Source organism: Physcomitrium patens, chromosome 6 (genome assembly GCF_059467195.1).
Source record: "Physcomitrium patens ecotype Gransden chromosome 6, ASM5946719v1, whole genome shotgun sequence".
Classification (NCBI taxonomy): domain Eukaryota; kingdom Viridiplantae; phylum Streptophyta; class Bryopsida; order Funariales; family Funariaceae; genus Physcomitrium; species Physcomitrium patens.
Window position 1 is genome coordinate 9,505,124 of NC_143415.1, and position 13,297 is coordinate 9,518,420.

General features: G+C 34.1%; 1 protein-coding gene across 1 annotated transcript; it reads right to left on the reverse strand.

Annotated features, from left to right (window-relative positions):
- Positions 1 to 9,724: 9,724 nt before the first annotated feature.
- LOC112283395 (EPIDERMAL PATTERNING FACTOR-like protein 6) lies at positions 9,725 to 11,955 on the reverse strand. Its single transcript, XM_024522014.3, has 3 exons — positions 11,164 to 11,955; positions 10,890 to 11,011; positions 9,725 to 10,682 (listed from the first exon to the last, which is right to left on the reverse strand). Exons 1-3 carry the CDS (start codon positions 11,258 to 11,260, stop codon positions 10,431 to 10,433), a joined length of 471 nt encoding a protein of 156 aa, XP_024377782.1. The 5' UTR covers positions 11,261 to 11,955; the 3' UTR covers positions 9,725 to 10,430.
- Positions 11,956 to 13,297: the final 1,342 nt, after the last annotated feature.

The following is a 13,297-nucleotide window of genomic DNA, read 5'->3' on the forward strand; positions in this document are numbered from 1 at the left end:
TACGACAAGAACCATTAAAGTTTGTATATGTGTAAGAATAGTATCATCTTAAATTCTGGCCAGCAAGGTTTTTCCAGGGTGATAGAGTCGCACTTCGTTAGATACTTCACCACATAAGACTACATTCTAGGGTCCCTGAGCAGCAAAGCCGCCTGTATCCTTTTCAGCTAGGGAGTTATGCAGCACTCCATTGAAACCATTAATGCGGAGATGACGGAAGGCGAGGAATGATGGTGATTTAGGACTCTCACTGTAGTAGGCAAGCTCTGGAACCTGCAAGAATGACGAACTTTTGTTACCCACCTAACAACAAATCGGTTTCAAACGAGAGAAACAGCACACCGGTCAAGTTCACGGGCCAGAGGTCGGCATTGGAGAAGCGGCAGAAGCAGATCAGGGCAAGACTCTGCAGCCTGTGATTTTTTCTTTCTGTCTGTGTGCTTTGTATTGATAAACTGGCTTTTGCATTCAGTTGGGTACTTTGTCACTGTCACAATCCGTTTTGTATCCTCTGGACCCTGATTTGAGCAGCCTAACAGCTTTGCCACGATTGCAATCACTCTCTGATGAATGGTGCAATTGTGGCATTGGATACAAATTGGTTGGTGGCAGGCCTAGGTGACTTTGGAGCTTGACTTCGGCTGTTGCAAGCTTTTGCACAACTGGGATACGTGACTATATCATGCTTAATCCCAAGGTTGAGCACGTCGAAGACACAAGAGAATCTTTAGCCAAGTATCATGCACACTGTGGATGCAGGAACATTCTCCATTTACATACCAAAGGATTTCTCTCTCCCTTTCGATCCCTATTTTAATTTGGATGCCAAAATGTTGCGAGATCTTAATAAAACCTTGAACAGTTTAATAAACAGCGTATCCTGTTCAGATGCCTCTAAAATTCTGATACATGGGCTGCAGGTTGATCCTCACGGCGACCTTGTTCCTTGAGCAATCTAGTTCAACGCCAATTTCTATCACAAGCTTATCATTCCGATGTCAAAGAATAATGTTCAACATGTATTTCTGCTACATTATTACTTAGTATAGTTTCCTTGAAAGCTTGCCACATTACATAGTACATTACTCTCACCATGCGTTCAGGAAAATCTGAGGTTTGTATTGCTTGATTCTCACTGAGGGTCCCAACTAATATTGGGCTCATGCTACAGGTCGTTGTGATTCGTGCAGCAAGTACCAGTCCAATAGTTGCACTCATGATAGAAGCAGTGATTAGTTTCCTCTTACCAACGCCATGCAAGGCCATGAAGAGGAAGAAGAAGACAAAGCTGGAAGAAAGCTGAGGGTGAACATTTGTGGGCCTGACAAAAGCCTAGTATGCAAAACAGAACTGTGCTACCTTTTCCTGCTTCTACAATCTTCCACACTGGAAGGTATTGTCGACATTTTCTTGTGTTTCTGAATGAGGCCAAACACATGTTTCTTTGACATGGCCAAACTGTTCAGATTCGTTTGATGATTGTTTGTTTGTTTGTTTGTGTGCGAATGTCTATATGTGTACACATCTATCCTCACTTGTATTGATTAATATCGTTGAGGATAATGTTCGAATGCTAGACTCAACATAATGGTTCTCGAAAAGTTTGCTTCTCACGAACTCCACTGGAAAAGCTTGGAACTTTTTAAGCAGCAGCCTTCAACAATCAATGCATTAACCTTGCACCGCAGAATGAACACGCAATTCAAATCTGTCAAGTAATGTAGAATAAAATTTAATTGAAATAATTTTATTTTATATACACATATATATATATATATATATATATATATATTTCTTCCAAAAATACATCATCATTATAGTGGCGGTAATAATATGAATTTGGTAGTGTTGGATTATTGCCCTGATGCTGCACCATCAAGGCGTAATGTGTGAGTTCTTGTGCTTTTCAATCTCTGAAAATATTATCTGAAAAAAATAAAAACTTTACATTGAAATAACTAAAAAAATGTAATATATATGTAAAACATAGAAATTTACGAATCAAAAAAAATAAAAACCTTTTAAAAAATTAAAAAAACTAAAAAATCAAAAAAATATAACTTTTTTCTTTTTTTATTTTATAATATAATTTATTTACTCATTTATTTTGTAATTTTTATAATTTTCAAGCACAGTTATTTATCACACGTAATTTTTTTTTATTTTAATATCTCAATTTTCTGTAATTCATTTTATGAATTTAGGATTCTTTTGTCTAGATAAATTTTATAAATATATATATATATATATATATGTATGTATGTATGTATGTATGTATAAACATACATATATTCATCCATGTATATATATATATATATATATAAATTCTTGTATACTTAAATAATTTATTATCACAACTAAATGCAGAACACATATATATAATTTAATAATTATATCATTTATTTAAAATCAATAAACTTCGAAGATAAGATTTATTAACAAGAAACTTTTATTTGTATATATATATATATATATATATACACAATTTATTGTTGATTTATAAAAATAACATCATTACTTGGTTTATGTTTATCTATTTTAAAAATTAATATATATATATATATATATATATATATATATATGTTTAAATATTTTATTTTAACATGATTTTTTATGATTCTTGTCTTTGACTACAATCCCAGCTCAAATTAATATATATATATATATATATATATATATAGATGTATATTTTTTTAATATATTTTTATTTTTTATATGTAAAACATTCAAAAATACTCAATAATTTTATAATTAGTATAAGATTCTTTGTAGCATCTATAATTAATAAAATGCACAAACTAATTAATTATCAAAATTTTAAATATGTACATAAAGTATAATATAAAATAATCATTAAATTTGGATATATTTAGAATGTAAATATTCTATACAAAATGCTACCTTCAATTGTATTTTTATAATTCGAAAAAAAAATAAAGTCTCTTCTATAATTGAGGTTTTTCAGACCTTTGTCTATCTATGTTGTTTCAATAATCTAAAATTGATACTAAAGCATATTCTTAGCTTTAATTAATTTATTTGGTTGGTGTAATGATAAATTATTATTTTATTAGTTTTATTTATTTATAACTCTACATCTCAAATTAATAATTCAATAATTTAATTTTTACAAATGTATTATTATAACATTTTTAATTTAAATTGTGCAAGTTCTAATTAAGAAAAATAGAAATTTTATCTCTTATGAGTTAAATTATTTAACTTTGTAATTTTAAAATTTATCAAATTTCTATTTATAAAATTAAAAATTATTTTTAAAATATATATGAATCAAGTAAAGTAAAATAAAAATATTAAATAAATTACTTAATAATGCAGTATAAAAAAATTAAAAATTAAAAAATAAATGATTTCTTGTATAGGAATCTAATCTCTAATAAACCAATAATTTTTTATTTTTAAAGTACTTGAAGAATGGTTTACACAAAGAATTTTGTATTGTATATTAATATATGTAAATTATACAAAATATAGTTTTATAGGATCTTGTTTTTAAAATGATTTAGTAGTATCTAACTACATCATTCTTATTGCAATTGCATATGGAATTTTTTCAATAAGATACACTTACCAATAACACTATATTTTGAGTATTAAATATGCTTTTGGTGGAAAAATATTGTGCAATAAGATTTGTTTCGGTGTAAATAACACAGTTTTTTTAATCAGTGTTTACATTCTTCTTTTCGTATTAGTTTTTGAAACTAAGTTGCAAATATTTGCACAATATTAGCTTCATTTTAAATACAATTTCCGGAAGTGCTAAAAGTTATTGATGTGGTAATTTCACATATGCCACTTTATTTAAATGATAATATTTATTTCTTTTAAAAAAATTTAATTACCACATGTGTCAATTTGCACAACAAATTCTTTCAAAGTATTAAAATTTGATATTTCAAAAATATATATATATTATTTTATTAAAAATTCACAAAAATTCTGAAACTAAATTAAAATTTTCTATTTTAAATTTTAATTAATATTAAATAAAATTTTCTATAATTCAAACATATATATATATATATACTAAAATATGTAATTTTTCTATTTTAGATGTAATAATTTATTTTAAAAACCCTTGATGTCTTAATAATTCTAAATTATTTCTTATATTCTCATTTATTTATTTTCAAACTGCTAATTTGTTTTAGAATTTGAACTTGAAATTAGAAAAATTCAAGCCAATACTTTGCAAATAAAAATCATGCCTAAAATACTTATTTAAATAATTCTATTAGAGAAGATAAAAAGTTGCTAGCATAAAAAATGTATTTAATTTATCAAGTTTTAAGTTGTTAAAACTAATGTATGAAATGATCTTGATAAAACAAGATAAAAAAAAGACACATATAAAATCAAAGCCACTTTATATAATAATATTTAATATATTAGTTCTAAGTTCCTTTCTTATTGATTAACCTCTCCTTTCATATATAAACTTCTATGGTTTTCTATTTTTTATTCTTCAATTAAAATTCAACCATTTTTTATTATAACTTACTTGAATTGTCTAGAATACTTTGTTATCCAGCAAGATCAAGTTGAACATTGAAAAATTCATTTCTTATTGCTTATAATTTGTCCAAAGCTATAAGAAAATATATCTACCACAGTAGAAAAAAGTTAATTTTAGAAACAAGATCAATTGTATGAAATTCTAATAAAAAATATACATATGTATAAATATATATATATATATATATATATATATATATATTTGTTAAAAACATTATTAGTTCTATTATAAAATAAAAATTCAAAAATATAAAAGATCTAATATATGGAAAAACTTATTTTTACTCATTAATCTAATTTATCATTTATTTTAATTTTATACATTATTTAATACGATTTTATTTCTGAAAAGAAAAACTTTGAACTTGGAATAAAGATGTGCTTATTATTAGAACATTACTATAATATTTACAATGTTTCAAAGGTACAAGAGAGTTTTTATTTTTTTAAATATAATATGTTAAATCTAATGCTACAAAAAACCTATAAATTATAGTTTTATATATTATTTTATGTGTTTTTATATATTTAGAAGGGATATATAAATGTAATGATATTTACATACTAATTATTAAATTATATTAAGTATTTGAAAAAATATATATTGAAATATTAAAATAAAATCTTGAGCTTTGAAGCTAAACTATGTCATTAAAAATGCATGCATGTAGAACATGATTTTTCAAAAATTAATTATAGATTTAGATATTATTTAGCACCACATATAGTGCACTTATAGCCTAAAAATTCAAAAATTTTGTAATAGTTTAAATGTATTGTAAATTAAATATTTTTAGGAATAATTTATTGAATGCTCTATTATTTAAAACTTTAAAAAATAAAATTTTTATGATTTAAAAAAATTATGTCAATAATATTATTTTCAATAAGTAATTTGATAAACAGGATAGCTAAGTATTCCATCACACAAATTGAACATATATATCTATATATATATATATATATATATATATCCCATATTTCACAAATTATTTGAATTTGGAATGATATTTTAGCATTTTTTAACATTTTTAAAAGTCTTTTTTTAATAAACCAAAATTACACATCAAGCAATAAAAAGATATCCCCTTCTTTACATAATCACATCAATATTTCACATTCTGTTATTAAGCATATGTATAAAACTTTTAAATAATATGCGATGATGTTTAAGCAACTTTCTAGTTTGTAGAACAATGAAAGATTAAAATTTTAAAGATCTAAATATATTAACAAACTTATGATAAATTCAAAACCATATATTGCATGTATTTAACTATGGTACTTAATTAGATTTTTTACAGAAAAGATTCCATTTTCAAAAAAATTAATATAAATCATAATTTATGTTTAAAATTAATTTAAAATTAAAATATATATATATATATATATATATATCTTGGTAATTGTGATATATTAATTTATATCAAAATTTAATTCAAAGAGATGATTAAATATTTAAAGCCATCAATATTATATATTTATATAGTTATTTTATAATTTTTTAGATATTAAAATATGTGTTTATCCAATCCGGCATAAATTATGAGCTAACATCAAATAGATATGGTGTTTTTATTGCAATTGGTAAAGTAAATAAATTTTTACTCATGCATAGATTTTATAATTATAATTTCAAAAGAAAACTAATCTATTTGAAAATATATATTTATATTTATATTCACAAGTAGTATTACAATTTTTTCTTTAATAACAAATGAAAATTTAAAATTTTAATACTAAGTTTTTGAAAAGTGTGCAAAAAGAAATTATTGAACTAATAAGAATATAGGTTAAGTTCTAAAATTTGTAGAAACGTTTATTTTGAAAATAATTAAATATACTATAATAAGAATATATTATTACTACTTACAAAAGAAAAAAAGAAAAAAATCCTTCAAAAAGTCTTCAAAACACTTATAAGAAGTGTATTAATTAAGATCATATAAGCAACCAAGAATTTTCCAACTTGTGCTATTTTTCCAAAAAAAAATAATACATATGTTATTTTCCACAATTTGTGCAAATAGTTTGAAAATTAATTTTATTAGTGTAAGAGAAATTTATAAAATATCTGAATATGCTAATTGTTCAATTCTAAGAATATACAAAACTATTTGAGTATTAATTATAAATATGGATGTTACTTCATACAACGTATTTTCCAATCTTTAATTTAAAGAAAAGAAACTTTCTATTCCATAGATCATATAAATAAAGTGCGATATACACACACATATATATATATATATATATATATATATAGAAAAAGAAGAGAGACTACACTTCTTAGAATTGACTGAGGTTATTAAATTACAACAAAAGAATCGCAATCCAATGGCCAACATAAAATTAAAAAAAAAAAAAAAAAAAAAAACGGAATGTCTGTCTATGCCCTGAACACCATTTCTTGGGGGGGGGGGGGGGGGGGGGGGGGGTAGTGGGAATGGCTCCACAAGGGTACAAAAATCAGAGGTCCCGGTCTCATTTACAGTTGGGAGAAAGGGACGGTATATGTGAGAGTGGTGCTTGCTTGCTTGTTTGCTTGCTGGCCATGCATAATATTGCGTCTCCCTGTCAGTGCCACTGCTCCATTGCGTGGCTCTTCCTCCTCTTGCTCTTGCTCGTGTGCTCTTGCTCTCTGTCTCTCACTCTCGCCATGCTCATTACTAGCGTGTGCGTTTCTGGCACTGAGGGCGAGCCAATCATGTGCAGATGAGACATTGCCCGATGATCTATCTTCCTGCTTTCAACCATCTAGCTCTCTCTGGCTTTCCAGTGTCGAACTAGCATGGACGCTTTTTCGGGAGCGTTATCTCTGGATGATTCTAGATGGCCAGGTAGAGGGCGTGGGTTTGCTGGTCACGGAGCTTGTCCACGAGGTTCCTGCAGCATGGAACGAAGTGGCTGGCGCCTGTGTGGTTACAGTGAGTGTGAGGGGGAGTATGTATGTAAGTCAGTCAGTGTGTCGAGATGTGTTGCAGGATAGGTTAAGTATTGATGCAGCTGTGCAGAATGAATACAAAACTGCTTCTCTCCCTCTCTCTCTCTCTCTCTATGTATGTATGTCTCTCTTTCTCCCCCTCCACCCCCATCATCAATCCCACGGTATCTGACCTCTTCCCTCCCCGCTGTCTACGGCCTCGGTTCTGTCCGGAATCCCATTTGTCGCTTCAGTACTGGCCTGCAAAGCCATTGCAAATCAGCCGCACCAGGCCCAGTGTGGTGATCAGCTTGTCCTCGGACTATGCTACCCAGCCTACTTGGACTAGAGGGGTTACCCACCCATACGGTGTCATTGTACTTGTCCATTTATTGCTAGGGAGTCTGATCCAGTACTGGGATTGAAAGCAACGTCGTCTGCAGTGCACTGTTGGCGAATTCCATAAATGGCTTCGCCGTGGTATCATGCAAAGGATGAGAGATTTGGTGTGCCATGGTATTGGTCATAAATTCTTACTTATTTACATAAGCCAAAACCGTTACAAACGTTAGCTCGTGTTCGTTAATTTGCAAGAGATGATCTGCAGGTGGCACAATCGTGAGCTTCTCTGTCTAATCTACTGAAAGATGCTCCACCTATTATCTCAATTTCTTTCCAGGGTCCAGAACCTTGCCCTGACTCAATTAAAATAGGTACAATTAGTTCAAAAATATTACAGTCTAGTTACAGTCGAACCATAAAATGGAAATCCTATTTCATATTCCAATATAAAATCGGCATATTAACATTTTTCTAATTTCAATTCTATTTAAATCAAAATGTAGTATCTTTCTGCCCTAAACCACTACCTTAATTATTGTTTCCTACGTGATATTTGACAAAAGAGACAACTTTGTAAATAAGTCTAGACACAGCTGAAGACCAACATTTCAAATGAACTCATCAAGTCACAGTAAATCAAGCACCGGAGTTTTCTGTCTCGTAGCAGACACAGCGTACGTACACGGTAGTGTAGACCGTCTCGTGATGCGTTAGTATTCTGGGGTGACGCGAAGTTTCTGACAATTGGGTCCGTCTCCACAACACCCGTGTTGAATGTCGGTCGAATTTGGTGTGAGGGTGCGGTTGGAGTGACATTGTCAATTTGCATTCAGGTTCAGGTGCAGACGTTATGGGACCCTTGCCAGGTGCATTGGGTTGCGATCAGCTCCTGCAGAGAATCGTTGGACTAGTCTTACCTGCCTGGGTCTCTCTTTGGAGAAAAGAAACAATGTACCAGAAAGCTCAGCTGAATTGTTGATTCAACGTTGAAATTTTAGGAAAAATAACTTATCTCGTTTTCAGAGTTTGAGTAGAAGACGAATGAATCGATGTAGTCTGTTATTGTCAGATTGTTTACAAGAATGTAAAAAGTGGAAAAAAAACAAAAAAAGTCCTTAATCCTTTTTGCGAGACATCGAATTCAAAAAGTCAAGAGAATGCATAAATTGAGACTAGAAGAGAATCCTCGCAGTTGCCTTCCGACAGCGTCAGAGGATAAGTCATGGCGGAGAGGATTGCATTGTTTTCCTTCAGTAATCTATGAATCTCAGGGGCAGCAAGATTGAGATGGACGTGGGTGCTGAACACAAATGTTTGACTAAATCCGTTTGATGCCGCTGCCTGATCCTGAAATAGGAATGCCAGGTCTTGTCCCCTTGACGCCCTGTTCTGCGCTGAAGCATTCAACGCCGTGACGAGTCTTTATATTATTAAGACCCACATCGCTCGTAATAAGACAAAAATCTGATGCGTCTTGCAGATTTGTCACTCCTGCTCTGCTTCACCACTTCATGCACTGCTTGCTGACCCAAACTGCGACTATCTTACGCCCAGAATGGGACCTTCGCCATTATGTAATCCTCTGGCAAATCTTCTGCGGGCCATTATCACCAACTATGCCGACATTTTTATACGCTGAATGCTTGAGTAAGTGGTGCAAGCATGTGCAAACCAGCCAACAAGTTGTTGGGGAACAATGCAAATCACGACAACCAGCGCACTTGAAGCTGACAAGTCTTCAGCGGCCTTACCCTCGACGATTCTTCCAGTATCTGCTCATCTCGAGATGTGCTCCCGGCTGCATCCACAGCTATCATGGAGACCTTCGGGCTTCGAACAGTAGGCACCGGACATCATGTATGACCTCAAAAATCTGAATTGGACAATTGACAAAGACAACGAAACTTCTACGATCGTGTGTTACTGATCAAGTGTTGTCTGGCATTAACCAAACTTGAAATTATATTGAAGTACATTCCGTCAGGCCATCGTCAGCTATAACATGAGAAATGCTTTGCCTAGCTAACTACCTGAACCATGCACTACTAACAGCCTAATTTGGAATGTGCCGCTACATGAGCCTGGAGCTGTGACAATCTGAGCTACTCAAGGAACTACGTCGCGGTTGAAAGCTCTAACATCATGACCTCGCTGGCACTCCTAGAGGCTCCCTCATGCGTCTTTCATTATTAGATCGAACAATAATACTCTACGGCCTTTTCACAAGTTGCTACTATCTCAATGTGAACCTTCGCTCCTGCAATAATTAATTTAATACACAGAACCTCCACCATCTCCCTGTGTGTGGAACAGCGGAGTAGATGATCACTGATGCCCTATACTAACTTAAATCTCCCCACCTTTTCATCAGATCATATGCCTCTGCGTTTGCGATCGGCTATATCAATTCTGTGCATTAGTTGTTGGTATCTTGCACGTTGCACGGTGATGTTGAAAAGCGACACTGAATTTCAGCAGAAAGTGGTGGACGGCATCTCCAGGTCGAGATCAACAAGTTGCAAGCAGAGTTAACTTGGGGCGTGGATAAGTAAATCCGCGTGTGAATCCCTGCTGCAATCATCGCATGACTGGCGAGACAAGGGAACTCGGTCTGAAGTTTGATGTTCTATGGCATGAACAGCCGGTTTCCGCACTTGCATCTCCAAACCTCGGGATAGTATTCCTGTTGCGTCAATGCACCGTGAGGGCTACCGATCGAAACGTGGATTGGGTTGCAGGGAATGCAGGCGCCGCATTTGCCTAGGCAAGTGGGCGGAGACGAGCCTACCAACAATCTGTGACCATATATAGAATCGTCCCTATCGACTTCCTTCCGAACGCCTAGAAGAATCTTTCTGTGAGGTGGTGAGCTTCCCTCCTGCATCACGCACGTTTCGAATACATTTACCCCTAAAATTTTGGACTCAAAGGTTTCTACTTCAATGCAGATACATGTGCTTCTTCATTCAAAAAATAGGAACATCTAGTTTAATCTAAAGATTCAAATGTGCAGTGGCATTCTACAGTATTCAGAGGAAGTAGCCGAGGTTCTAGACCTCGAGAGTTGGAAGGAACCAAAGCTCACCTGGGACTGGGTGCCATGTCCCAGTGTTCCTCCCATATGTAAGTGCCCAGCAGCAGTAGCAGCAGCAGCTTCGACTCCGGGAGTCTGCATCGAGACTCTTGCGGGTGGTCCAGTTGAAAGAGCTAATGGCAAAGTGGTCGATATTAGCGCGAAGAAAACCCGACATTGTAGCGATTTCAACATGATTTGTTCTACAATCAAAACAAGAATAGTAGACCTTAATAAACACAAACGATTCGATGAGTTCGATCTGCATACTGGTCAAATGAGTTACCTGGTATATGTCGTCCAACAATTCCTTTAGGTAGTGCGGTGAGTAGTAGTAGAGCCCAACAGACGATAATTCCCCTATTCAACATCTCGATTATCATTGTCTGACTCTCTCTCTCTCTCTCTCTCTCTCTCTCTTAAATCATCCCTCAGTCAATGCCTTATGTTAAGCACTTCTCAAGACCGGTCGCCAGGACGTCCCTAAACTAGACTAAAACTCGCAGCAAATCCAAGGTAATTCTTTTCGATTCCATGGTCATGCTGCCTTTAAATTGTCCTCGAGACAGGATAGCTGTGAGTGACCCCATCCTTTCCCACGGTAAGACTCTCATTTTCCAACTTTATACGCTGAAAGGGATGTATTCGAAATTGGAACTTGTGGTACATCAAGAGTATCTCTCCAGCTCGGTCTCGAAACACGCACAGAATCTGCAACCGGCTCTGAGCAGTCTCACGAAGCACGAGTCCGTAAACTCAAATCTACCATAAAATTGAATCAACCATGATTGCTATGCCCTTCTAAAACCACAACGTCTCTGCCCATGAGCACCCCTTTAAGCAACTCAGTACAAGAGCTGCAACAACGCAGAGTATAGAATATTGCCAGGGAGCTGTAACACTCATGAGCCAAGCATCGATCACCAAGAGACTATCTCAATGAGGAATTCGGAGCTGACTGTAGCAAAGGTGGTGATGAAAAGGCAACACCATCGCCCAATACTAACTTGCCCCAGGGGAGAATGATACATGAAAGGTCTCTCCACGTCGAGCGAGCAACTAGAGCGGCAGGTCTCGTGCAACAAGCTGCCCTGCGTCTCATAGCTCAGCAGTAGATAGTGATTCACGGTGCCCTTTTCCCAAGGACAAGGCGCCTGACAGCAACCATAACTCCCCTCGCGGCTGGTGGGGGTGCAGCAGCGCCACCACCACCCCCCACCACCCCCAAATTCCCCGACCAGATTCTCTGTGTCGTCACCGCAATTGATGCTAACCTGTGCTTTTGCCGTTTCGACTCTGCTCTAGATCTTCCTCAAAAGCCCCCGCCTCCAACCTGGATTTCAATTGTGCTTTGCTTTGCTATGCTATGCTTTGCCCCTGCTGTGATGTGCAGTGCAGTGCTACCCCATCCCGCTGGGCTGCTGCACCCCAGCGTGGCTTCCTTCATCCGCACCTGTCAGAGCCGTGGTACAACCCAGCTCTCCTTCAATGCTCCACTCTGCATCCCATGTCATCCCACCCGCCATCCCCACCTGCAACAGTGTCTGCACAGTCCCCCCCCCCTTTCTTATTCCTCTTCTCATTATTCTTCTTCTGCTTTTTCTTCTTCTTATGCTTGGCTTTGACTCTAGACTGGGTGCCTGCATGTCCATGTGTGCCTGGGCGTGGCCATGAGGTCTGTGCAGACAGCTCCTGCTTCCAGTCTGCACATTCTGCTGCTGCCTGGTGCGGTGCTCCTTCGGTTTCTTACTATCTCTCTCATGTTTCTTCATCATGATCCCTTTCCCATTTCTCACACAACAATTCGACATGAAGATGCACAACATGAAAATCTGCTCTTGGATTACCAATGTAAGAATATTTATTATGGCTTTCCCATACCATTTCTCTAAATAGAGTGAATCTATATGCTTCTTTTAAATTATGTTTTCAATCATTTTACTTGTAATCCATAGATTTTTAGTTTTATGTTCATTGGAGATAATTTTATGTGCATGAAAAAAAAGTTTGATGTGGTTATATATGCAAATGTGTGTATATAATAATTAAATCGATATGTTTAGATGTAGTTTTTAATAGAATATTGGTTTTCTTATTTATTCAAATAAGTTGATTGGACATGTTTTGCTAAAATGAAAATTATATTCATAGTAGAGTTATTAGATAAGTTTAAGAATTTTTATAATTATTTCTATGATAGATTGTAAATATTAATAGTATTTATTTATTGTCAAGGACATGAATCTCAAAAAAAGTAATCTTCAATACACTCTTGTGATACTAAAAAGAACTAGAAAATCAATCAAAGATGATATATTACTAAACTAGAATGGCTATTGCCATAAACAAGGAAACTAGAAAGACTTGAAATAAGACTAGAGATTGAAAAGGCATTAACAAGAGTGAAGAAGGCTTCACTC

Bases quoted from the DNA above. Each gene is read 5' to 3' on its own strand.
- LOC112283395 (XM_024522014.3), bottom strand. From the start codon at position 11,260: ATGATAATCGAGATGTTGAATAGGGGAATTATCGTCTGTTGGGCTCTA. The intron at 11,012-11,163 runs GTAACTCATTTG...CTTTGCCATTAG, and splicing joins TGTTGGACGACATATACCAG to CTCTTTCAACTGGACCACCC. The intron at 10,683-10,889 runs GTGAGCTTTGGT...TGCGTGATGCAG, and splicing joins GACATGGCACCCAGTCCCAG to GAGGGAAGCTCACCACCTCA.